Below are 27,524 nucleotides of genomic sequence, written 5' to 3' on the forward strand. Positions count from 1 at the left end.
TTATTTTTGATTTTCACCTAATTTTCTTCAATTTCTTCTCTTCCTAATCATCCCTCTCTTCATCATCTCATCATTAATCTCTCAAATTCCTTCAATAAAGTTCAATTTTGTGCCTAAACAATATGTGTTTTGGTCTACCAACCAGTAGGTATATATCTTTAATGCCCAGCAATTGACTCAAGACAGAGAGGGCAAGACTTTTCTCATGACAGTTTAATCCACCATTAGGAGTAGCTGGCTAACGTAACTCCCTCTATCAAATACGGATAAATTCAATTTAACCTTTCAACAACATGGTGTCTTGCCATATTCTTAAGAGACAAGGCCATGTCAGGAATTTAAAATTTTTTCAACAGATTGAAGTCAATTCGAGATTACAACGAAGGCAAAATTACCTGAATCAGGCAGGAAAGGCATCAAAGTTCCAACCAACGATAAAACGGTAAGCAGAGATGCTTGATAAAATGGGAATGATGCTAAATGTGACGATAGTCCAAATATCAACCATATAAATATGCCCTTGAAATAGAGAACAAATAGCCTTTGCTCCGTGATGTCATTAGCATTTCCACAATGACCTAAAAATTTGGAAAATGATATCGAGAACAGGCATTTGCAATGTAATAAATGTCTAATTCCGTTGTAAGTTAGGCAAAGTTAATGCATTACAGGAGGCTCGTGTGATTCGTGGGATAACACAAGATTGGATTACTAATTCTATGTAAAATTATTACATTGTAGTAAGAAGCCCATTGTGAGGTGATGTCTATCGTACCATTCTTCTTAGTAGTATTAAAGTTTACTACAATGTAATAATTCCTCTAGCAGCAAGTCAACAGAGGAAGAATTTTGTCACAGGCCGGACCGACGGCCGAATTAGTTGGTCTTTAACGAATAAAATAACGCGAATTAAACAAGTAATGACCCCACATTTTTATTCAAACTGTATTCCATGTAAAATTAGTGGACTGCTCAATTTTATTTGAAACATTTTTCGTTATGTGAAAAATAGGAATTTGTCATTCTCAATATAAACACACACACAAAAAAAAATTTCATTTAAACAAATTGCTAAAAAAATTTTAGCCACTTTTTTTTTTTTCATTTCGTAAGATCACATCACAGAATAGGTACAAAAGAAAATACAAAACTCTTGTTTTGATGTGTTTATTGGCCTTCTCGAAATCAAATTATAATTGAATTGTTTAGAGAATGTCAGACTAAAATCAAACTTTTAATTCATTTTTAGTTGGTGTTTGGTCCACCATTTGTTTGGAACAATTTAAGTGCCTTACTATAATATTGTAGTTGCACGGCTTTTTCCTTTTGATTTCTTTGAACTTGGTCCTCATTTAGTTATTTATTTATTTTGCTCCCATACAAAGAGCTAAGTCAGCCTGTCAAACTCTTTCTTAACCCTATTTAATAACCCAATTCAACATTTAAATTTAATGAAATCATATCTTCACATATCCATATCGTCTGATAACTAAAAATTGAACATCTAAATCAATTAAGTAACATTGAATTTTTTAAACAAAACTTACTCTCAAAATTAAGTGATAAGTTACTCACTTATCACTGAATGTAATATACACTCAAATGTATTAAATTTAATGTTTAACAATTCAACAACTTAATATATTCAAATTTCAGATTTCAGTTTTATCAAATGGACCCTTAAAATTTTTAAAGAGTTGAACCAACCCAAATACTATTTGAACTCTATTTTTATATAATTCAAACAATGTTAGAGGTTAATCGTTTGTTAAATGCGCCATAAGTGGTGTATGAAGCAAACACTCTATTTCAAAGTTCATAATCCTCCAAAACGGCATCGTTCAGCAACTCGTGTCTCATACAATGGAAATTTAATATGCACATCATATAAACTGCAATTTAATGATAAAGTACAGTGAAACAAATCTCATACCGTCTTAGCTACTTGGCTGGCGGGATAGCCAATATGATAGGGTGCAGAGGTGGCAATGTCCTGTACTCTTAAACAGCAAAACAGCGACCAAGTACCACCACAATATGCCCCATCAATCAAAAACAAGCACAAGATGCACGAGGTTAGAAAAAATTCTAACCTATCATTACATCAACTCAGACTGTTGATAGCCACAACACAATTTGAGGAGAGAGATTAAGCCAAAGCAAATTCTGATTGAGATAGAATACATCCCTTTCCGAAAGAATGTTGGAATGAAGCTAAAGTCAAAGACGAGCTGCAACTTCAAGAATCTCATTCGGCACATAAGATTTCACCTTCAATTGTCCATCACCTTTAGCAGGAGATATGTACTTCAGTCCGATCAGCTTCACACCTGCAATGGCATATAATCCCAGTCAGCCTGTTTTGCCTCAACTGTACTGTAATCATGTCAAAATACTTGATATATAGCTTTTGTAGCTTCCGTTGACAATTTGAGAAAAAAGCATTGCTGCGAAGGTCACCCTATACATCAGTCTGGTTTTCTCGCCAGCATTATTTATTGGTGGATAGCAGCACTGTAGGAGTGGGCTGAGGTGGACTGTTTTTTGACACTCAATCAGAGCCTTTGTATACGCGTAAAAAGTAAACACAACAAAATGCACAAAACCTTGTTTGGAATCCAAGTTTCTAGTGCAAAATTATGTGCTCTGATGGAAAATCTTCTAAAATATTAGATAGCCATAAGGCCAATTAAAGAAAACAGGAAAACAGATGATAGAAACTATCTTCGAATGTTTAAAAGCAAATATGCAGCCATACAGAAAACTACCAAATACGCTAAACAATCATTTGTACTTCTATGTAAACAGCACGAACAATCAGAATAAGTTGCTGTCCTTCAACCTCAAATTCACTCTCACTCAGCTTTGGTTTTCCCAAAGCACAATGTTGGACAATCAGAAAGACAAAAAAGAAGGGGGGAGGGGGTTGCAGAGTGAGCCAAGAAGACAGAAATAAAGCTTAACAATATACTAAAATTGAACACAAAAGGACTACGCAAGTGTTTTTCCTTGTGGCAGAGATACTCACTCTCATTCACACGACCATATAAAAATCTTTCGCCTTTCCAGTACTCTAAAGGTCTAGTCTTGATTCTCTTGCTTCTCCTTACCCCAGATTCAAATGAAGTGCCAGCTTCTGCAGAATCAATGAATATTTACACTGATTAAGACTAAATTTATGCTATGAACAAGGAAAAGGAGTTTAATTAGTTGATGTGTGAACAAAACCTTGAATGCTTTTCCTACGAGCAAGTGCTTTCAATTCATGAATTTCACGCCATGGTCTTTTTGTCCTCCCTTGCTCCTTGGCTGGAAGGTTCTGTTGTTGACGATATTACACATGTATAACAAGTGAAATCAGTTGGGTTTCATCATAAAGCATAAGAGTTGACAAGTCAGAGAGACAAAATTCAGCAACGTAGTCATGCTCAATGTCTTGTTGGAATATTTGCCATTTTCATGCACAAATACAGGAATATGTAAAATATCTTTTGTGACAAACACCAAGCATTCTTCCGTATACAGTGATAAACATTACAGAAACTCCTTAGGTCAAGTCCCATGAGGCTGAGCCAGGAGAAGTGAAGAAGCAAAATACGTAAGACCTTCAAGCAAAATGACAGGCTTATTGCTCCACCAGAGAACCAAACATGGGCAACAGAAGAGACATAAAATAACATGAGAAGTAGGATGGAAAAGAAGAGAAGTCCTGAATGTGATGGACGTCAATCTCCAATTGTTCAATGCCTGGTCTTACAATTCATGTAAGCAAAAGTAGATTGCCGAAAACAATAAAAATACATAGGCCTACTCACGCGTCACACAAATTCTTACATCACAGCACATATTATTCCAACATACTCTGGTGTATCAAATGCAAATTAACTCACCAGATGCACCAAGGAATGATACTCTCAGAAAAGTAAACCAACATCAAGTAACAAATAAAGAAAACATACAGCAGTAAGAGACAACCTCAGAATTTTTCTTTGCATTAATCTCTGCTGTTGTTGAAGGAATAACTACAGTATTGTCTTCAATTGCAGCTGTATTTAGTTGATCTGCCATAAGATTAAATGGAAAAACAAAGAAAAGATGGAATTATGATTACTGTTAATTATATCTTTCAGAAGGCAGAGCTTAATAAGATTAGCAATCCAAGATTATACCAAGTGTTAGTGCACAATATCTGCTATTTGCTGAATGCAAAGGTTAAAAAAAAAACAAAAAAGAACTACTTTTACAAGAGAACAAAAGGAATAAAACAAACAGAACTATTTCAAATAGTTGTGAAGAAACTAGCGCAGCGTAGCAGGACAGATGTTCTGTATTCTTTTCCATTCATTAGGGAGGGACCAAGAGCAAAGACAATTAATCATTCCAATACCTGAATTGACAAAACCCAACTCAAATATGGAAACTCAAAAAAACACTAGAAACCATTTACCATGCAGCATTTTTGTGTCAAAATTTACAAATGAAAGTTCCTTAAACCATTATGAACAGTAACTTAGTTCTGTTACAGCAAAATCACTTGAAGTGCATTAATTAAATAAGAGAAATACACATGTTAACTATGTTAATCACACACCACAAGTAAGCTTATATGACAGAAGCCATTTACTATGCAGCATTTGTGTGTCAAAATTTACAAATGAAAGTCCTCAAATCATTATGAACAGTAACTTAGTCCTGGGACAGCAAAACCACTTGAAGTGCATTAGTTAAATGGGGGTAATACACATGTTAACTATGTTAATCACACACCACAAGCATGCTTATATGACAGAGGTGGTTCCAGCACAAGGCTTTGAGATACCAACATTTTAACAATGTCAATTCATTAAAGTCTCAATTTGAAGTTAAATCCTCCATATTCCTGAATTATTTCATGTCTTCTGAAGGATGTATAAAAAGGTAAAATGAAAGAAAACAGAACTACCTCAAAGATAGTTCAGTTAAAAAACAACATTCAGCTCAACTAAAGCCCTTAAAGTAAATGAGCTATTAGCTGTCTAAAGGAATCATAGCATAAAATTCAATGACCAATGAATAATTTTTAGGTTTAAAATTTCTTTATAATAATCAGAGCTTTGCTCCTCCTTCCAAAAAGGACTGTTATGGCCAGCAACCTGTACTACCAACTTGTGGTTTATATTTCGTGTAGCCATTTACTTTACAAATGTTAAAGATTTCAAATATGTCAAAACACATGACCAAATTATGAACCCTATTCAATTTTCCTTACTATTCAACATCTAATTGCAACTCAATTCAGAGAACAAGAAAAAAATCCACTTGTAACTTTAATGTGTCAGATCAGGTTGTAGAAGATGATTTAGGCCAAACCAAGCCAAACACTAGAAGTCAAGGACCATACCAGAGAGAGGCTGACTTCCATGCATATTAAGCATGACTGGTGATTTGTCCATGTTCGCATCTGGACGAGCAGGGATGGCAGCTTCGGATCGTATACCTTCAACCTGCATTTAGGAATAATCAACAGATTCCAATCTGATGCTTTGACTTACATATAAGCATCAAGGCAAGAAAACCTGCATTTTGGTACCTCAACAGATGCATGCATGTGAAGACCAGCGTCAATACCAGCTGGTGTGGAGTCATGACCATGGGAATTCGTTTTAACAGATCGTCCTGCAGATTCATACTTATCTCCATCCTGCATGTTTCAACATATAAGAGGATTAGGATGAAGACTTTATAGCCTTACCAAATTATGGCCTTTAAAATGTACAGCGAGATCTACTTTCTCTATTTGTTTGTCTGTTCCATCTGCTGAATCATTACTTTCTGCTCCCCTACTTGTGTTGTGCTGATTAGAGTTTTCAAGTAATGTTTCTGCACCCCTACTTGTGTTGCATTCACTAGAGCTTTCAAGTAATGCGCTGCCACTGCCTTTATCTGCCAAGTCGGTTTGAGATCCTGCTGGATTTCTACGCTCCAATAAATCAACACTAAAAGGAGAAAACGGGTCCCTCAATGAATTGGAATATGTACTGCGCTTTTTCAACAAAGATATTGAGGCAAATGGACTTTTTGGTGGGGTAGGTGAAGCTACAGAACTGATGGAAATCTCTGCTGCTTTTTCACAATTAACAGTTGTTTCCCCATTTAATGGTTTGACCAGATTAGATATGTTTGATAAGGTCTTCCTAACATTTGGAACCTTTTCTCCCAGTGCCATGAAATCAGTCCTTCCAATATCCTGAAAAACAGGAACACATGTTTTGTCCAGATCAATAGGTTTGATCTTAAATCTTTCTTGCAAGAGAGACAACGCCTCATCCGCATCTAGATCTTGGCTGGTTCTTGAGATTAGTTCATCCAAAATGCCATTCACTCTGTTTTCAGTCATTGTTATTGATCCTGTAGAAACTGAATCAAATACATTCATCAAATACAAAATAATTGGAAAGTATTGGACAAAAGTTAAGTTTGACGTTGGAGACATATTGTGGTAATTGCTGAAGGACGAAATTGTAGTACAATGGCATAACATTGTCACCCCAGTAAGCTCCACTTACCAGCCACATCTGTCTCTTGTGTTTCAGTGTCAGCAACATTACTAGGTGCACCCAGAAGATCCAGCCCCCCTGTCCCCTGGGAGGATATAGGCTTGTCACCACTCTCCAGAAGCACTGACGAATATCGATGTTTGTAACTGACTGATTTCCTAGGTTGGTAAAGTGTTCACTTAGTTGTATCCAATAAAACCAGATACTAGCTATGCAGAGATAAATTATGCCTCAAGGATATGTACCCTAAAATTCCAGGTCGACGAGGACGGTTACGAGTGGATGAATCATACTTATCAGAGTCATCCATAATTCCACCCTCCTGTCTTTGTATTTCTCTTTTAGCATCTGTAAATCAAATTTCATGCAAGATACCCAAAATGAAAAGAGAAAAGGGAAAACGGCGAAAGTCAGGTGAGAAACAAACGATGGCTGGAGAAATCTTAATGGTAACTACGTGCAAATATGAAGAAGATCACAAACAAAATTTACTTTCAGCTTTCTCAAAAGCAGAGAAAAACTCTTCTGGATCCTGAAGGCGATCAATATCCCAACTTGGCTCCAAAGTCACAGGAGGCTTACTGTATGACACATCAGGATTAACATTAATACCAATTTCTCAGGAGCAACACTTAATAGGAAGCATCGCTACAAACTTTACTTTGTGTTCGGCTTTAGAGAAAATCGAGGCCGTGGACGACCAAGGCCAGGCCTTCTTTCTTGAGGCTTTTCATTGCCTCGTGGACGAAGAGCTTCTTTATCAATTCCAATGGATTTCGCAAACTTTTCAAACTCAGAGTTCAGAAGCTCTGGACCCCTATCAACAATAGCCTTTCCCGCATCCAAAAGCATTTCAGGACTGCTTAATGCCTTCAAAACACAAACCATAAACAACAAGAAAGAAGGAAATTTTATTTAAAAAAAAAAAGAAAAGAAAAGAAAAGGGTCAGTCGTGGTATAATCTAGCTTAACTTCAGCAGAAAATGCCGATAACCTTCACAAACAAAATTCAAAAATGAAAACATTTGACCAAAATTGAGCGCAAGCTCCCAGTAGACAATAAACATTTCAATCTAAAAAAGATCACCTCGCCTTAAGCTGGTACAATTGACAAAAGCATAAAGAAAACATGAATGAAGTAATACATAAATGTAGAGCTAGGTAAAACATGATGGAAACTGTAATTGAGGTAAATTACCACGGATTTCATGAGGTGATGAACTGAATCGAGATCTTTGGGGTCAGATGGCATCGCGGGATCCGTCGGAGCCCTAACAATTGTTCGAGGGAACAAAGAAGGTCCAAATAACGACTGTAGTGGGTCCACCGATTCGGATACCATCAGAGATTCGGTTGCCATATTTGTATCATCAGTTTAAGCACGCGGCTGAAAATGGAAATGGTGTGAGTTTTGAAGCAGGATAGAAATATATCACTGGTTAAATTTACTGATGAATTTTGCCAGTGTGTGTTCTGTGTGTGGGAATGAGAGTGTCACTTAAGAATGGGCTGTTTTCGGTGGTGATGCTTCTTTTCGAAACTGGGGACGTGAGCGGGAGTGAAGCGGAAAATATTTTTGGATTGTCAGATATGCCCTCGGAATTGGCTTCTCGGTGCTCGAACATTTAATTGGGAGATGGGCCCAAGTTTGTTTGGACAGTCGATTATTTTCTTAAATATATTTATTTATATTATTATTATAATTTTTAATATATTTTTTTAATTTTTTAATTATATTTTTATCTCACATACATCACATCACAAAAAAGTATTATAGTAAAAATATCTCAAATAACTTACAATCCAAACAAACTGATTAATTGGGAAATTAAATGGTGGTAAAAATAAAACAAACACTAATCATTGCTGATTTTTTTAATTGTATTAAATAAATTTACCAAATATTGAAATTTCTAGCCAAATTGCATTTAGGTAGTTAATTTACACATTTTATCTATGGTCTGGTCTATTTGGTGCCTTTAAAACACCAAATAAGATATGAATCAAGTATCATTTTAACCGGTAAACAACAAATTTAGTCAACGAAAGCGTTGCAATCTTTCAGGGGTGGATGATAATTTAAAGCATTAATAATTAATTTAGTTTCTTTTGAGTGCGTCTATTTGGTGCCCTTAGAAAAGAAAAAAAAAAGGGTAAAGCATCTAATCTAATTCAATCATTGAGATGTAGAGCCAAGCTCCTCTTACTATTTTTACCATATCTAGATATTCAATTATAAATATTAAATTTAAATTTACAATTAATTCATAAAATTCTATAAGTGCACAACACAAAATCCATTGTAGTGATAATTTAGATATATAGCTATAAATGTTGAATTTGAATTTATAGTCGATAGATAAAATTCTATGAGTGCACTCGTTTGATTTAGAAATTGTTATACAAAGTATTTTAATCTTCATTTGAATTAAGAAATTTGATGAAGAATGAATTAAAAATTTTGAAATCTATCCAAAAGCTTTAATTATTATTTAAATTATTTAAGCAATAATTGAATTTATAATTCATGAATTATTAAAATATATTTTAAACACTATAATAATTTGATTTATAAATTTAAATAGCTCCTAAATAAGCCGAAGAATTTGAAAGAATTTTAAATCCTTCGTCAAATCTCTCGGTCCAATCCCAATCTAAAAGATTTGAGAGGCATTCGTCTAGTATTTTGCATGCCAGAAAGCTGGACGGTAATGTAGCTGACCGCTTTCTATGGAGAATTATAGAAGAAAAGCAATTAGGGTCGCCTAAGTTTCGAAGTCCTCACTTGACTTTGAGAATGCTCTACTTTCCCCTTTGTTTGTAATCGAGCAGCAAAATTTTGTAATTCTCCCGTAAATAACTGATGCTAATTACAGCGTGCGACAATATTTTTTAAGTGTATAGAAAATATAGCTTATGTCAGAGTCGAAGAAAGCAAGCTCCGGCAACGGCCGAAGCAGCGCCGGAACCAAACGGAATCTTCCTTCATGGATGAGTGCCAGAGAAGAGAGAGATAGTTCAGGTGGTAAAAATAAGGAGCCCAAATCTTCTGCTTCCGCCTCAAATTCCGGTTCCCACGACTTCTCAAAACTCATGGTATACTACCATTATTGACCTTTTTACTTTTTATTTTTCCTATTGATCGTTGAATAAAAAGAATAAAATTTTCATCCAAAACTCGCGTGACTGCAGGAAGGGGTGGTGTTTGTGCTATCCGGGTTTGTCAACCCGGAGCGGGCCGAGTTACGGTCTCGGGCACTTGAAATGGGAGCGGAGTATCAACCCGATTGGAATTCAAACTGTACCTTGCTCATCTGTGCATTTCCTAACACACCAAAATTTCGGCAAGTAGAGGCTGATTCTGGGACCATTGTTTCCAAGGTGATCTCTTTTTTTTTTTTTTGGGTTTCCCTTTCCATGCAAAGGCTTAATCTTTTGATATTCAGGAGGTGAAAAGAAACGTTTTAAACTTCATCTATTTGGCTTAGCTTAAGTCTATAGACATGTATGAATGTTATCCATATATTTCTGCAGCATTGTATAAGTCTATAGACATATTGTTACTTCCATATATTTCTGCAGCATTGTATATCCATATATAAGTCTATAGACATATTGTTACTTCCATCGTAGTATAGACTCTAGCCCCTTTTTTTTTTTTCTAGGTACGTTTTTTAGATTGGACTAATCTAGAGGTAATGGCCAAGACTCTTTGTAAGTCTGCAATAGTTGAAAATGCTCAAGAATCATGATTGTTCACTTTAAGGACTGGTTGTGCTGAAAGTTTGTTGTTGTTTAATGTTTTCATTGGAATGCTACGCTACGAAAATGAGATGTTAAGATCATTATTTCCTTTTGCTGTAGGAATGGATTTTGGAGTGTCATAAGCAGAAAAAGCTTATGGACATTGAACCTTATCTTTTGTATCCCGGCAAGCCATGGAGGAGGCAAAGTGTTCCCAGTGAAGCCAGCAATGGTACTCACTCCCTTGTATTCAATGTTGCATATATAGGTGCATGTAACTGTTTGTGGAAGTAATGGACATTAGTGACTTGTAGATCTGCAGCAGTTCATTTTCTGATGTTATAATGGATATTAAGTGGGGATGGAGACTTAGTTATTGACTTATTGTTTCTCTTGATTGCATCTATTACTAATATAGGTCAACTAGAAATCTACCAGAGAACAGATGGAGATTTATTGTTTCTGGTTGCTATCCAAAGTCCATCTGATCATTGTTTCATGGCTCCCGAAATAAGCACAAAGCCTCAGAAATATGCATCTTTTCTCCTCAGGGACTTGCTTATTCATGCTATGAGACTTGTGTAAAACATCTTAACTTTGGTAACTGATGTAATTTTAGCATGACAACCTGTAGGTGATGCTGTCTTTCTCCAAATTCAGTCAATCTTGAGCAGCTTGATATGTTTTTTACTTTTTACTTTTTTGGAGAATAATTAAAGCACATAAAACGCAAGAAGGCAACCTCATTATCATTTTCCATTCTATTATTTTCTAGCACATGAGACAAGTTTTACGTTTCGGGCTGATCCCTGATATTGGATTCATAAAATATGAAACACTAACATGGTTGGAAGTGATTAAGTTGATGTCATGATACTTTGTACAGGGCATTGTTTAATTTGACCATATACGACAAGGAAAGTTTTTGAACTTCGACCCACCTGCTTTCTTAAAGTTTAAACTGGCATATGACGTGCAGATTGTAGAGCTACTACATCTCTGAAATTGCAGAAAAATGTGGAGAAACGCTCATGTACACTGCCTACTAATGGTGCTTCTGAGGTACACATTTTATTTGTGCCTGCTGGCACTAGGTTGCCATAGAGTTCAAGTTAAAGAAGTGTTGAAGTTTAGTTCATATGACATATGGGGATAATCAAAACAAACAATATGGCTTGAAGAAATGTTCGTGCAGAAGAAGAGAAACTGTTTAGATTTATTATTTTGTATTACCTGCATACAATTTATCACTGATCTAGTGTTTCTGTCTTGTATGAAACAGGATCAACCTTCTAACCAAGTCAGCGATTGTTTTTCTCCTTCTAGAGTAAAGAAATGGGCTAGTGATGATTTGAGTAGGACACTATCATGGTTGGAAAGTCAAGATGAGAAGGTATGTACAATCTACAGCTGGTTTTTATCAACTTCAAGATGGCAGTATGGAATATAAGTTCTCAGGATTCCTTGCTTAGTCAGCTTTCTAATCAGTTTCATTGCATATCATGGGCTTGGTCATCTTTCCAAAAAAGATAGTATGTTCTGTCATTGCATATTTTGTATTGCTTTTAATTGATCCGTCCAATTAAGATTGTAAGGTTTTTGCGTCCAGCTTGCATACTGATCTAGGAGCATTAAATGCGTATTTGCTGTTTCTATTGTGGTTGGATTTCTCTTTTGCCGAAGAGTTGTGAAAGATCCATAAGTTATATTTTGAGTCAATCCATTTCTGCAGCCAGAACAGAGTGAGATAAAGAAAATAGCTGCAGAGGGGATCCTCACCTGTTTGCAGGATGCCATAGATGCTCTCAAGCAAGGGCAGGTATGTTAACTTTTGATAGGGGATTCTGGGGTTATAATTGGACTACATTCTGGTTTATAGTTAAGAATTCCCGCCACTGTCATAATATACTGGTTGAATGGGTTATTTATCTAAGTACTGCATGTCATATCGGAACGAAAGAAAAATGTCGTTAGTTTTAATAGAGTTCAAAAAATATAGAAGCCGATTTCAAGGTTGATTTCTTGCAATGGACCTTAAGGTTGCTTTTTGGTTACATCGTCCACAGATTTTTAAAGAAAAAGGAAGGCAGAGGGATAGCTAATAAACATTTGGTTAATTAGAAATGCAATATTTGGATAAGCAACCCTTGAAATGGCTGGTAGCATTTGTTTTTGTTATATGCAATATCGTGAGCTTCAAGTTGATTTGTATCGGTCGGTCTTGTGTAGTTAGGTAGTGATTTACTCTGTAATAAAAACTTCAGAGTTCTGATGAAAGGCATGTAGTGGTATTTTGTTCTTCTGGCACGGTAAATTTACTTGTGTGGTCTGTCAATTCTTGCACTGGCATTTATATTCTAAAAGTCAATAATTGAGTGGAAGAATCTGGGGTTCCTCCCTTTCCTCCTATCCCGTCAGTGGCATCAGGTTTGAAATTTTGGTGGTCAAACTACAATGTTTTATGTTACTCCATTTTCTTCTATGAGAGACATAACAAATTATTTCCGAGGGCAGTATTTAATTTGCTAACTGGCAAGAAATGGTTATTATCTTGGTGCAATGCTGATTTAAGCAAATGTTGTGTAGAGCTTTCTTCTGACTGATCTTGGTTCTTCAGCTTATCCTGCAAAAAACTGAGCTGTGGGCCTGCGTCCCCAGGGTGGTTGAGGAGCTGATGAAGTTTGATGGCACCGAGGATGATTCGGCTTCAGTTAGCAAGAAATATATTTGCAGACATGCTGTCGCCTGTAAACAGATTTATGAGAATGAGTACAGAAACTTGGAAGATGATTCATCTCCAAAGAAGAAGTCGAAGACTAATGACCATGGGAAGTGCGGGAATGAAGAAGAAAGGACAGCTCCTAAGGGTGGCGATGCCTATGAGAGCGATGATACAGTTGAGATGACAGAAGAGGAAATAGACCGAGCTTATAATGCCATTTCTGCTACGCTACTACTTGATGCTGGCTAATGTTAACGTTGTTGCGCGCTCTTGTTGAAATTTTGCTTGCCTTTTGTCATCTGGTCTCACTTGCACTGATGAAACAGTGATTGGCAGTAAATAGTTGGATTCCTCTCGTCTTCTTCATTGTTTTGGAATAGTAAATCGGTAAACTCCGAATTTTCTTTGCAAATTCCTGCATCATACGTCAGTCAGTACATACTTGAAAATGACGTGGCTCGCAACCCACATTCCAGCTCTGATGAACTCGAAAGGATAGATTTTTTGTACCAAAAAAGTTGGATAGATATTGGTAGTATTTTTGGGCGCAAAATATATGTCGGATTCCAGAACTTATTATGTGACCTTCAAGTCCTGATCTTTCCTCTTTTTAAGTTCAATTCTAATGATTCCGTCGCTTTATGTTCTGAAACTCTGCAGGATATTTTTGCATAACACGTACTATATGGGATGTCGTTAGGTAGGTATATGTGCAATTGTTCCTTTTTGACTTTTCTTTTCTTCCTGGTAATTGTTCCTTTGGTTGGGGATGGAGGGAGATGCTTTGGGTTCCCACTTCAAGTCATGCTTAATACAAAGGTCAACTGTAAGCTGCATTATTATCTTGTTATTTCAATTTACTCTTACAATTTGTAAGTGGGCATTAGAGGAATCCGATGAATAGTTCATGTGGGAAAAAAAAAACGAATCATTAAGTTGGAAACCAATCTCCCAGTGACAAAAAAGGAAAAAAAAAAAGATAATGTAAAAATAAATCCGGGGAAAAAAAAAATAAAAGCTAGTAAAATGGTCAAAGGAAAAAGAATGGAAACGCGAAAAGAAACCGCTTGATCAATTGCAGTGAAATTACGGAAAAGCCCTAGCGGCGTTTAGCTTAGCAGCCGGTCTTAAAAGAGTATTGCTAAATTGCTCGCCTCAGTGCTCTCTCTTGAGTAGGGTTGCAGTAGATAAACGCCACCTCCCTCCCATTTTTTAGACTCATACTCCGTCGTCTATTCTTTTCCTCCGGCGCCCTATAAATACTACTGCCACCTTACCAGTTTCGATCAGCTATTCCTCTTTCGTCTCTTGCCACCCAGTCTCTCCCCTCAGGGGTTTCCTCTCTCGTGTTCAACTGCCATGGGCACCTCACTTCCTTCTAGGGAGGGTAACCTCTTCAAATTGATTGTGGTAAGTTCTCCGATTGCAGTTAGCATTTTTTAGAAAGTAACCTGGAGCTTATTCACTTCAATCTTTGAAAATTGCACCGCTAAAACCCTAGGTTTAGTACTAGCTTGGATTCTTTTGACTATTTGGTGTTTTACTGTTGGATATCCGAAGAATTCTTATGACTTTTCTACTTTCGATTAAGTGGGATTCTCTTGCACTGAAAGTTTGAGAGCTAAGCTGAGCTTTAGATCTTATTTCGCCAGCTGCATTTTGGATGTTAAATTTGTTTTTGACTCGTTGAGATGTTTGCTTAATATGTGTTGGGATGAGTTTTGTTGAATTTTGTGCTAGTTATTGTGTATTTGATTATGTTGTATCCTGTATGCTTGTACAGGTGAATAGTTCGAATCTGTTTTCTTTCTTTAGTTAGACGATGTTTTTGCTTAGCTGAGTTGTTGCCCTTGAGTTCATTGATGGGCCCGTCTGTCGGAACTAATCAGTAACCTACATAAAATGTTGGAACGCTCTCCTTTTACATTGTAAATTGTTCTCAATATCGATCCTCTGGAGTTAAAGTTCATCTACAAAATGGATTTTAACATCCTTTCCTCCCCAGCCTAGTTTGTGTAGGGTGAGTTTGTGCGGTACTTTTTTCTGATTTTCGTTGTTGCTTTTGGTTGTAACACAAATTAGTTGACACTTGTGATTTGATAACATTTTTTGTATTTTGAATTTGTTTAAGAAGGAATGCATTGAAGACCTTTGCAATTATCATCAATCTGATTACAAGCTTCATATTCTCAAATTTTATGCTCTTGTTTCTCCTTTGCTCCTTTCGTTGAACGAAGGTTCTATTTAGAGTACAAGTTAACTTTTGTCGCTCAATCAATGCAGAAATCATATGAAACGAAGCAGTATAAAAAGGGGTTGAAGGCAGCCGATTCAATTTTAAAGAAGTTTCCCAATCATGGAGGTATGTCAAGTCTTGTCCTTTTATGTGAAGTAGGCTCGTGGTATATATATTATGTGAATCAGTATGACGTAACTGGTATGTATTCTCAAATTTGATTGGTTTATCATTTTCTTCTCTCCTTTTCTTTGTTGTAGTTCGCTTATTGCTTAAAGAGAAAAATGATTAGATGATTGTTTTACTGCTCTAGCAAAACACTAACTTTATGCCGATGAGGCCTTGGTCTAGTGGCTAAGGTTTAGGTGCCAAGGAATGAGAGGTCCTAGGTTCAAATCCCCCTTCCCCCTTCCCTATCTCTTGAATCCCACCCCTCCCTGCTAGGAAAAGAATTCAAGAAAAGAAATGCAGAAGGGATTTATATTGGATGTAGCAGAATTCTAAAAGAGGCCCTTTCTGCCTTATTTTAGGAGCTAGAGGTTTAGCCAGCCTGGTCTCGCAGACAAACTTGACTATTATGTTGTTCTTGAAGCCACCTTGTGGTAAAAATGCATAGCCTAGATCCTCCTATTTCTGCCTACCCTTTTTACAGACACCAATCACTCAGAGGAACCTAGAATTTTGCTGGTTTTCGTGGAGCTCTTGACAAGGACAAAAATCTCTTGGCTTCTTTTTACCTTGAGCTTCTAGTCCTGAACCTGCTGCAAAGTAAACATTTATAACCATACGCAATCTTTTACAGTGTGTGTCTTGTCAGAAAAGAAGTATTGATAAACAGTTAGGCAATAAAAGCATCAGTTAATGTATGAAGGAAAAACTCAAAAGTCAGAAAACAGAAAGAGTGTATAGTGTAATTGCGACAACTATGAGCTTAGTCTCCACTTATTTTCTTACTTATTTTCTTAAGACAGTTTATGTTTCGGCATAATCATGTCTAGGGCCAGCAGGATATTGAATTGTCACAAGCTTATACTTGGGAATATCTGAAATTCTTTCCTGATCATTTTCTGTCCTCAGTTGAAAAGCACAAGACACAGAATATGTCCTTTACTGTTTCCTTTGCTGAACCATTATTGTTGACTCTTTTTTTTTTTTAAATTTAAAAAACTAAGTGATTGAATGCTGATTACATAGATTTCTGTGAGAAAAGTGAGGAGCCTTTTGCAACTGTCTCCAACCATAACGGAATTTTCACTCTTCTTGAAGACATGCTTTTTGTATTTGGTTGCTTGGAATTTGTTCTTCTAAGTTGAATATCTACCTTCATTGATACTAATGTCTGGCTTTTGATTTCTTCGTCTTATGACCTGTCTTTTCTTTATATTACTAGAAACGCTTTCGATGAAAGGATTGACATTGAATTGCCTAGACCGCAAACCAGAAGCTTATGAACTTGTTCGACGAGGTTTGAAGGTTGCACACACATTCTTATAATCTTTTAGGGTGATAATTTGGATACTTTGTGTCTTCTCTTCCTTTCAAAATTTTTTTAGTAGTACCCTAAATTGAAAGCTGCTTCTTTGCAGAATGACCTTAAAAGTCACGTTTGCTGGCATGTTTATGGTCTTCTGTATCGGTCTGACAGAGAGTACAGGGAGGCAATCAAATGCTACCGTAATGCACTTAGGATTGATCCTGACAACATTGAAATACTTCGTGACCTGTCTCTTTTACAGGTTGAAGTGATTTACCTTCTTGCTCTTGTGACTTATTTTCCTAATGAATGGTAGCATCCTTCAACTAACAAATTGTTACTTGTTTCAATTATTTGTCGTAGCATGCTTCATCTAAAGCGCAGCCTAAAATTTCTACCTAATAAAATTTCATTTTTGCACAAAGAATTGTTTTCTGGCTCTTTTGCTATGGCTGGTGCTACTCTGAGAAAGAAGCAAATTGATGTACATCAGTTGCAGGGAACCCCTGTACTTATTTACTTTCCTTATATTTCTTATTTTTTACAGAGCTTATCTTGTACTGCTAGTTGTTATAATTTTCACATTCATTTGGTTCCACTAGATTGCTCCTTGTGGATTCTTTATAATTGGTTATTCTTTGGTTTCTTAGCATGGATATAAGTTTACAGAAATAACAGAAATATATGAAAATGTTGTGTTGACGACTCAATGGTGTTTTTCTTATTTTACTCCTGTTAGTTTTTATGTAAGAGCTTCTCAAAAATATCTTTTTCTTTCAGGCACAAATGCGTGATTTGGATGGTTTTGTGGAAACAAGACAACGACTGCTCACTTTGAAACCAAACCACCGCATGAACTGGATAGGCTTTGCTGTAGCCCATCACTTGAACTCAAAGTAAACTGAGTTTTATTTTTTTTGCGTGGCTGTACATTTTTTGTAGGCAAATCAACAATAAGAAATTTTGACTTCTTGCCTTGTGATGCTTAGTTGCTTATGCCTCCTCTGTAGTGTTCAGTTTTAGAATCTCACAATTAGTTCCAAGCTACGTGGTTGAATGGTTTCATATAGCCACAGGAAATATGAAGCATTCTTTTGCGATCTAGGAATCTCTTGTTCCAGTTCCGGAACATATCTGTGCAGATATTAAAAAGACAGTTCTAGAAATAAAAACTGAGTTCTTTTTGGTGTTACCTCAGCTTGTTTTAGCCTGATGTTTTGAATTTTCTACCTTTTGCTGCATGCATTGATGTTGGTTCCTTGTGTCACGGGTTGTGTTTCCAAATACCCTAAAGGATTGCGAAAAATTGGGGTCAGAACGAGTGGCCTGTGACACTTGTAATGCAGTATTTTATTCTGTTTTTTGGGTGGCTGCACTTGTTGGTTAACTTTGGAGCTGCTGCTTTCAGCTTATGCATGTGGCATGATGAATTTGTCATGTTTCTATATACAAGCCCTACAATTTGTTGGCAAAAAATCTTTTGAGTTTAGATTATCAAAGAAGATAGGAAAAACAGCAACCGTCTTCTGCTGATAGATGGCCAGAGAAATGGTGTGATATGACATTTGAACTGATAGTATAAGTATCGTAAATCTGGTAATTATGGGTCTAATTCCACAAGTCACTGCATGTTGAACCTTTATTACTGAATCACTTGGGGGTGTCCATGCTTTTGAAACATTGTATGACATGAGAGTTGCAACTTGGCTTATCTCTCAGAAATCTATTCGTAGATGAAATGATAATTTTTTAATGGTGCTTTGTATGTACAAGAAGTTTGTACACTACCATCTATCCTAAGCTGATTACATGTTAAGGTAGTGGGACTCTTGCTGATATTTGCCCTTATGTGAAGTAATCTGGTTTTATAATTGCTGGAATGTAATTAAGCAGAAATTAGTTGTATCTGGTGGAATTCTGGTATTGATGCATACGCCTATATAATTTTTTTTTTTTTTTTTAAATCAGTGGATCAAAAGCCACAGAAATCCTTGAAGCATATGAAGGAACTCTGGATGATGATCATCCGCCAGATAATGAGCGTTGTGAGCATGGGGAAATGCTTTTGTACAAGGTAATAGTACAGGCTCCACATAACTTATGATTTTGTTGAGTATCCTTTACGTTCTGGGGTTGCTATGTCTTTATCAGTATTTCCAACATACTGCGGGTGTACATGTTAGCCATTGTGCATAATCTAACACAATAGTGCATTCATAAACTTAATTCTTTCTGATTTTGGAGTTATGGTTGGAATTGAACTAATTGCTAATCTAGATGTTGATAAAGGTTTGGACTTTTATGATATGATTGTTCGTTTATTACTTGAGTCGCTTCTTGGTTTTGACAATTGTTACACCAAAATCTAAGCAATTAGGATTGATTTGTTGTTTTTTGTTGGTTGGGTTTTGCAAAAAGATGTACTTTTGACTGCACGTTTTAGGGATTTAAGAACTGTCAGCACTTCGGTATTTAGTTGCATTATCTTGGTTGAATTAGGATTCAACTGGAGCATAGCTTTATTTACCTTCTAGAGTTAATATAAGACCATGCACTACTTGAAGAGTTTCAAAAGTAGTACTCCCTCCATCGCATTGAGACTGTTATGCTTTCCTTTTTGGGCTGTCCCAAAGTATGGCTCACACCCAATATGGGATGCAAAATTTCTCTTGTTTCTACTTTTTACCCTCCAAGATTCTCTTCTTTTTTTTTTTGATTTATTGGTGGACCCCTTGAACTTCACTTGCTATAGACCAAAATTACTTGCTTTGCCGTGAGATACGCATGCCTAGATACAAGATATGAAATCATGCATGAAACTTAATCTTCTAAATGGGATGTAAATTCTTGTAATCAATGTTGGCTCTACATGTCAATCTTGTCTTCAAAAGTTACTTTAAGAGTGGCAAAATTGGAAAAATAGGCTGAAGCTCACGTTCATATGGCACTGTGCATAAAAAGTTCAACTCCCAAAGCATGACAAAGTTTATGGGACGGAGGGAGTATTAAGTACAGAAAGGTATACTGCTGATGTGTTGGTGGAATTGGTCCAAATGATTTATGGAATTACCCTTTGAAACTCGTAGTATTGAAATGTGTGTATGGCCTGTGGTTTTGGGCATATTTTGCTGATAGCGATGGAAGTATTCTTATGCTGGTGCATAGCATAGTCTGTGTTTTCTCGTTTGTCAGTGTCTTTATGGTATTTGACTGGAATCTGTTGTCTTTATGGTGTTTGGCTGTAATTTTATGCATGAGATTTCTTGTTTCAGATATCTTTGCTTGAGGAGAGTGGGCTTCTTGAGAGAGCTCTCGAGGAATTGCACAAGAAAGAGTCCAAAATTGTAAGTATGTATGTATGATACTCTTGTTCGGTAGCTAGTTGATGCAGAGAGCATGTATGTTAGATCTGTAAAATTTATTGTGTTCTATGAATGACATTTATAGGTTGATAAACTGGCCTACAAGGAACAAGAGGTTTCTCTTCTGACGAAGCTTGGTTTTCTGGAAGAAGGTGAAAAAGAGTACCGATTGCTGCTCTCCATGAATCCTGACAATTACAGGTATTATCTTTTAGACTTTAAGTCTGACAGTCATCTTTTCTTTGGGTTTCTATCTATTCCCTGTCTTTGATACTGTACTTCAGAGGATGATATGCTTTTATTTTGCCGTATGATATTCCTGACAATAATTACATGCGAAGAGATGCTTGTCATACCTTTAGTGTTTCTGCTCTTCAGATATTATGAAGGGTTACAAAGATGCCTGGGGCTTTTTTCTGAAAAGGGTCATTATTCATCAGATGAGATTGGTCAGTTAGAAGAATTGTACGAGTCACTTGCTCAGCAATACAACAAGTCATCTGCTGTTAAGGTTACATAGCTCCTTTCATTGTCTCTTCACATTTTTTGCCTGCCTTGAAGATTTATCTGGTCCATTGTCTAAAACTTGGAAGGTTATCTTACTTGGTGATTGTATGCCTGGGAGGATAACTTTATAGGAAAGTACTCTCATTTGGCTTTGATATGGTAAATGTCGCTTATTGTGCACAATTTGTTAATTGCAAACTATTCTTATCAAGGTAGATCGTTTTGAGATTGCTTGTGATGTGGTAAATGTAGCCAGTTCTGCTTGTTATCCTTGCAGAAATAGACCCTTTTGTGATTCTTTGTTCTTCAATTTTCTGGTTTCTGGACTTCTTGAGGACATTCTGGAATCAATGTTAAAACTACTTCACACCACTCCCCCTCGCTTCTTCCTTTCATTTTAATTTCTCAATTTCATATGCCAGAGAATCCCACTGGATTTTCTTGAAGGTGAAAAGTTCCAGAAAGCGGTAGAGAGTTATATTCGTCCTCTCTTAACAAAGGTATGGAAATTCATCTTTTCATGTTACTTTTTGACTAGCTAGATAACTTTTTCTGGCGTTTGAGTTGTAATACTTGACCTTGAATCATATCTTGGTTATGTAGCTTAAATACTCTCTTTGGTTGATTTGTAGGGGGTTCCTTCATTATTTTCTGATCTATCCCCTCTCTATGATCACCCTGGAAAGGTTTGGTGTACTTGTGAAATCTTTCCTGTTGAGAGGAAAAAATTTATTTTCTGATACACTTGCTTGGTGTTTACACCTATTTCACTACCTGTTTCTACAGGCAGATATCCTGGAACATGTAGTTCTTGGGTTGGAGTTGTCCCTTAAGACAAGTGGTGGATATCCTGGGAGGTATTGGTTATAAAAGTCATTGCAGATCTTGTATTGTGCTGTAGTCCTTTTGATACTCGGCACATGAACTCAGTTCTCAGTCTTGCACAGTTTTGAGTAATTACCAGTTGTATTTTATTTTTAATAATTTTCAATGATGAATATAGCACTGAAAAGGGTCCCTACAGCTGATAATTAACCTTCTAAGATATATAATGCTAGAATAAAACAAGTTTTACAGATTTAAATTTCTGGTCCTTAGAGCTTCTGTGCATATTCTCTAATTATTTTTTAATTATAACAAGTCAAGATGTTGTCAATGAAAGATATTGTGAAGCTTATGCCACAACTAGATGTTGGTCGTGTCTTATGGAGCTTCATTTTCCTTCTTAATTGGTTATCTTTGACTGGTAGTGAATACCTGATATGCACAAAATTATGCTATCATATCAATTTGTGCATATCAACATGTTTTGTATTTTCCTGTGCATGCAGCTTGGATAAAGAGCCACCTTCTACATTGATGTGGGCCTTGTTTTATTTAGCTCAGGTTTCAATTGATCTCCTTAATATCTTTTACATCCTTTTCTGTTTCATATGTAAGCTTCTTCCTAAATCTCCTAAGGAGCTTCATTATTGCAGCACTATGACAGACGTGATCAACAAGATATTGCTCTAGCAAAAATTGATGAGGCTATAGTACACACTCCGACTGCGATAGATTTGTACTCTGTCAAGGTTTGTCTTCTCTGTGCATAGAGGTTATTTTATAGCTGTGATGCTTATTTTGAATTTTTGATTGCCCATAGTCTATGGGTTTTATGTCTATTTTGTTCCCATTCACTTATCTTGCTGTGATGATATGATCACGTTTGTTTCTTGTAGAAATTATTATATTTTACCATTATCCTGTTTGTTTAGTCAAATCTTTGCTCCATGTAGCTCATCCAACTAGGATACATGTTACTAAATGTAAAGCACCTAAAAACATTAGACCATTTTTTCATAAAGTTAGGTGGATGTTTGGAATAATAACTGCAGCAGGGAGTAAGAAATGGAATGATATGATCCACGTATATAATATGCTAAGCTAATTCCTTTAGTAGAAGATAGAGAGGTTTTCGACTTTATCAAAGCAGATAAATAGCTGGAACCTGTTTTTTACATCTTCATGACACTAGATTACTCTTTTCTTTTTCCTTCACAAGTCTTAATAAGTAATTGCTGATTTTAAATGCTGATTCCTTGTTGATTTCTTGGTTTATTGTAGAATAAATATGCAGAATGTACTGAATAACATACATGTTTTGTTGACTAGAAAAATGCTATACAAGCTTTGCTCTAAAGCATAATTCAACAAGTTGCTCACCATTGCTAAAAGTTTGTTGGAAACTTGAAATGTTGATTGGCTGACAGTTTGTTGGAAGGGTGCTGGTTTCTTGTCCCTTTGCACTTAAACTACAATAATATTCGATGTTATATACTAAGGACGTCTTGATTCATCATGTGTTTATATTAGATGGGTAACTGTGCATGCTATGGTTGCACAAATGCATAGATGTGATGAATCTAATGCATTTCGTGTAAACATGTGCTCTTAGTTGGAATGGATCATGGTCTTTACTTTTCATTTGGGTGCTTAAGGTACAAGGCCTTTCTACTTTGGCCCACCTGACACTTTCAACTATTTTGATGTTGATTTATAGGCCTTTCAACTATTTTGTTCTTTATCTGGTTTCTATCTTCTTCAATTTGTGCCAATTAGGATCCATTTGCTTTCGATTTAGATTTTGCTTTTTCTTTATGCTACTTACGTGGTTTTCTATCTACAACAGAGCAGGATTTTAAAACATGCAGGTGACTTCTTAGCTGCTGCTGCAATGGCAGATGAAGCTAGGTGTATGGATCTTGCAGATCGCTATATTAATAGCGAATGTGTTAAACGCATGCTGCAGGCTGATCAGGTTACAAGCTTTTAAGACTAACGTTTCTACTTTCTACAGAAGAAGGAAAGATATTACTTAATTTTTGAAGCTATAAGTTGATTCTTGGTCTCAATTGTTGAATCATTCTGTTGACTTGTGACATTTCTTTGAAGGTTACTCTGGCAGAAAAAACAGCTGTATTATTCACAAAAGATGGAGAGCAACATAACAACCTCTATGACATGCAGTGCATGTGGTCTGCCTCTATTCAGACTATTTCAATAATTTCTGGGAATTCTGGAATATTTGATTATGGTAATTAATCTTTGATCGTAGGTATGAATTGGCATCAGGTGAAAGTTACTTGCGGCAAGGTGACCTTGGACGAGCTTTGAAGAAATTCTTAGCTGTTGAAAAGCACTATGCTGATATCGTTGAAGACCAATTTGATTTCCATTCCTATTGCTTAAGAAAAATGACTCTCCGGACTTATGTTGAAATGTTGAAATTTCAAGATAGGCTCCATTCACATACTTATTTTCGTAAAGCAGCTTTTGGAGCTGTCAGGTAATGGTTCTAATCAGCCTAATTCTTAAGTTCCTGATCATTTGATAACAAAGTTGAAGGTTTCTATTGCATCATGGTTATGCCAGTGAAACAATACGAGGTTTTAGGAAGTTGGCTGTTTGATTGATACACCTTAATGCAAGCTTCTCATTTTAGCGATAGTCTTGCTTTCGTATTCTATGCAAGGCTAGTATACATTGAATAATTATAATCTCCAGCGACTGTAATATTTTTCATGTCTAATTAACATATTCATGGCTTTTTGAATTGATTCAGATGCTATATTAAGCTGTATGATTCTCCTTCTAAGCCATCAGCTGAAGAAGATGACGAGATGTCGAAGTTGCCACCTTCTCAAAGAAAGAAACTGAGGCAAAAACAAAAGAAGGCAGAAGCGCGAGCTAAGAAAGTATTCTGTGTTTCTTTCTGTGGCTAATAACAACTGTTTCTTGCATATGCACTTTGATTATACTTGAATTGTTTTTAGGAGGCAGAAATTAAAACGGAAGAATCACAAGCCAGTAACGCCTCTAAATCTGTGAAGCGTCATGTGAAACCAGTAGATCCAGATCCACACGGTGAAAAGTTATTGCAGGTAATTCATCCTGTGTGCTGTGAAATTTATCTGGTTTGTTAAATGTTTAAGTTGCTATGACAAATGTCATTGACAAATGGAAAAGTATTCATAAACAAGAGGATGTAATTTTGGACCGCTTTTGTAGGTTGAAGATCCATTGCTTGAAGCAACTAAGTATTTGAAGCTTCTTCAGGAATACTCACCTGATTTCTTGGAGACACATGTACTCTCTTTTGAAGTACATATGAGAAAGCAGAAACGCTTGTGTGCTTTGAAGGTAGACTATTTTTCTTTCAGACATCTTAAAGGAGGACATAGGAAAAAGAAAAGTGTTTGGAGGGGTTATATAAATGTCGTACATTTTTTAAGCAATCATTATTGAGCTTTTCCCCTAGTTTTTATTTTTATTTTTTGCTGCCCCTTTCCTAACTGGGTCAGTACTCTGCTCATCTGCCTTTTGTTGAATTGTAAGTGGATGAAGAAATTTCTTTATTTTATGCAGGCAGTAAGGAATTTATTGCGGTTGAATGCTGACCATCCAGACACACATCGTTGCTTGGTATGTAGTTGTTACATCTAATAAGTTGATGTGACTTCTTGACTGTTTCTGTTGGGGATTTATGATATACCTAGACATCCAAACAAGTGTTTGGAGTTCTGAAGGGCCTAGTTTTCTTGCCATCGTGATATCATGTGTAATTGTCGCAGATAAAATTCTTTCACAAAGTAGGATCCTTGCCTGCTGCAGTGACAACTGCTGAAAAGATCATCTGGGCTGCAATTGAAGAAGAGCGACTGACATATGGGTACTTTTTGTCTTCTGAAGTTTGTTTTAACCACACCCCTTTCGTATGTGGCTGCAGGCTTTCAGCTAGATACTTGTATCTTACCATCTTTTTTTAACTTTTTCCAGTCAGTTGCGCGAGAAATCTCTTCTGGAGGCTAATGCCTCTTTCTTTGAGACACATAAAGGTCATCATTGTCTACCTCTTGTTGCTTGGAAGTGTCCAATATACAATACATGACATGATACCATAATTACCTGGAATTTTTTCTCTTGTTCCTTGTCCTGCAGATTCTTTGATGCATAGAGCAGCTGCAGCAGAAATGCTGTTTGTTTTGGAATCAAACAAGAAGGATGAGGCTGTCAAATTAATTGAAGAATCAATCAATGAACCCTTGTCAATGTAATGTCACTCGACAGCCCAGAATAATTTTTTATTTTTTTCCCATGATGCTGTTTTGCATGGTATTTTGCTTTCTTTTAGATTATTGCATGTTGGAGCTCTCACATGTTTTCCGTTGATCAGAAAAGGACTTCTTGGACCGGCGAGGAAATGGAAGCTCATAGATTGTATTGCTGTTCACAGTGTGCTAGAGAAAATATTTGATGATCAAGATGCAGCCTTGCGTAAGTCTTCATCCCATGTCTCTTGCATTATCTTGACTTCAGTAACAGATATTTAAATCCTGCTTGCTTGAAGAGATGAGGGTATAGGACACTTGTAATTAGCTTATCAGTCCGCAGTTTAGTTGCATGGGAATCTATTACTTGAATCTAAGTTATCTTGTCTGGTTTTTGGTTGCATTCATTCTGATGTTGTATCATGTTTAAATATAATTTATCCTTGGCCTTGTTATTGCCTGATGCAAGGACGTGGAAGTTTCATGCGTCAGAATATGTATAACGCATGGCTATGTGGTTCAGAAAGAATCAGAAGCATCTAGTGCTGAACTTGTTTTACATATGTTCGTTTGGCAGGATGGAAATTACGCTGTGCTGAATATTTTCCATATTCTACATACTTCGGAGGCAAAAAGTGTTCTGCTATCACAAAATTGGCTCATCACCAAACAGAGGAAACCTCTGAAAATGCAGGTACAGTAAATCCCCATGCCACTGAATTTTCGACGAATGGAAACCTGGAGAAATCAGAAGGGTCTAAGGATTTGGCTGGCCAACTACATTCAAGTCTTGTACTCAGCTAACCTGGCAGTTAGATGGTTTTTGTCTGGCTGATAACGCATCCTTTTGAGACGTTGGATTACCGTTTCAAGGAGGAGAAATATCCAGGGTGCTAATTTTTGATTTTTGTGCAAATAGCTGGGAGTTTTGCTGTTGGTTTAGGACCTTTTCATTGTGCCCCACTTTGACCTCTGCACAGTAATTATATGATTTCCTTGAGAATGTGCGTGAACCGCTCCGAATGTAATATGGTAGAACTTGCGCGCTATATTAGCTATTTGACGGTGAGCTGTTGAGGCCGAGATTCCGAGTCTTCTGTTGCCAACATAATGAGCAACTTTTCAATTGAAGTGGCTCGCTTGGAATTGACTGGTCACTGGTTCTAGTTTATTATAAGCAGGATACTCTCGATAGTCATAGCAATTTGAAGAGCATGTTGTACTTCCCAATTTCATTCACATTTTTAATGTATAAATGCTACTGCATGTAAGAAAATTTTGTCCTTACCTCATAAAGTAAGACATTTGAGATTTGTAGCCAAGAAATTCACACAAGGCAATATATTCAGTTTCCTCTGCAGTCTGCACTTCACTTTTTATTCCGCCTGGGTAAAATAGCCCAAACCGCCCTTCGCTCTACATTCTTGAGAGACCGAGTGCCCGTCAAGAACTCTGGTGAGATAAACGAAGATTGGGAAGACAGGGTGCCTCCTTATCAGCAGATCCATTTGCCTCTGAGCACGGCTACCCCATGAAAACATGCAGTAACCTGCGAGGTTTTCCTTTCGAGTCTTTCATTGCTTGATGAATGCCACCGGACATTCAGTAAGATTATCTTCTCTGGAGTCAACTTTATAAGAAATCTTTCACTGCGACTTTGATTGTCAAAGTCTTTTTTTCTTTTCTTTTTTTTTTTTTTTGGGTGAAATAAAGTTTATGTTCTCTAGTCATTCAATAAGATTTACCGTCTTATTCCTATTTTTGGTTCAGAAGAGCTGCTCAATCGAGTGTTTATTAAGAATACCTTCCTCCTCCTGTTTCTGTGCTCAACTTTCGCTCTCATTTACTCTCTG

At 36.5% G+C, this 27,524-nt stretch overlaps 3 protein-coding genes across 3 annotated transcripts; 2 read left to right on the forward strand and 1 right to left on the reverse strand.

The window, feature by feature from the left end:
* Window positions 1-1,840: 1,840 nt before the first annotated feature.
* LOC113738752 (centromere protein C-like) lies at window positions 1,841-8,026 on the reverse strand. Its single transcript, XM_027266009.2, has 12 exons — window positions 7,735-8,026; window positions 7,198-7,406; window positions 7,029-7,117; window positions 6,782-6,884; window positions 6,546-6,694; window positions 5,768-6,396; window positions 5,570-5,680; window positions 5,381-5,483; window positions 3,976-4,061; window positions 3,229-3,319; window positions 3,029-3,136; window positions 1,841-2,330 (listed from the first exon to the last, which is right to left on the reverse strand). Exons 1-12 carry the CDS (start codon window positions 7,894-7,896, stop codon window positions 2,221-2,223), a joined length of 1,950 nt encoding a protein of 649 aa, XP_027121810.1. The 5' UTR covers window positions 7,897-8,026; the 3' UTR covers window positions 1,841-2,220.
* A 1,142-nt stretch (window positions 8,027-9,168) lies between these two features.
* On the forward strand, window positions 9,169-13,414 carry LOC113738551 (DNA-repair protein XRCC1-like). Its single transcript, XM_027265785.2, has 7 exons — window positions 9,169-9,632; window positions 9,729-9,917; window positions 10,401-10,512; window positions 11,260-11,342; window positions 11,563-11,673; window positions 12,013-12,099; window positions 12,898-13,414. The coding sequence occupies exons 1-7, from the start codon at window positions 9,453-9,455 to the stop codon at window positions 13,249-13,251; spliced, it is 1,116 nt and encodes a 371-aa protein (XP_027121586.2). The 5' UTR covers window positions 9,169-9,452; the 3' UTR covers window positions 13,252-13,414.
* A 745-nt stretch (window positions 13,415-14,159) lies between these two features.
* Window positions 14,160-27,031, forward strand: LOC113739589 (N-terminal acetyltransferase A complex auxiliary subunit NAA15-like). Its single transcript, XM_027266856.2, has 26 exons — window positions 14,160-14,412; window positions 15,286-15,364; window positions 16,629-16,711; window positions 16,825-16,974; window positions 17,493-17,608; window positions 18,681-18,786; window positions 19,985-20,056; window positions 20,160-20,275; window positions 20,453-20,585; window positions 21,004-21,081; window positions 21,214-21,267; window positions 21,368-21,438; window positions 21,913-21,967; window positions 22,060-22,155; window positions 23,253-23,381; window positions 23,516-23,598; window positions 23,679-23,909; window positions 24,186-24,318; window positions 24,397-24,504; window positions 24,632-24,763; window positions 24,989-25,045; window positions 25,195-25,292; window positions 25,400-25,458; window positions 25,562-25,673; window positions 25,797-25,897; window positions 26,249-27,031. The coding sequence occupies exons 1-26, from the start codon at window positions 14,362-14,364 to the stop codon at window positions 26,473-26,475; spliced, it is 2,730 nt and encodes a 909-aa protein (XP_027122657.1). The 5' UTR covers window positions 14,160-14,361; the 3' UTR covers window positions 26,476-27,031.
* Window positions 27,032-27,524: the final 493 nt, after the last annotated feature.

Source organism: Coffea arabica, chromosome 4c (assembly GCF_036785885.1).
Source record: "Coffea arabica cultivar ET-39 chromosome 4c, Coffea Arabica ET-39 HiFi, whole genome shotgun sequence".
In the NCBI taxonomy this organism is placed as follows: domain Eukaryota; kingdom Viridiplantae; phylum Streptophyta; class Magnoliopsida; order Gentianales; family Rubiaceae; genus Coffea; species Coffea arabica.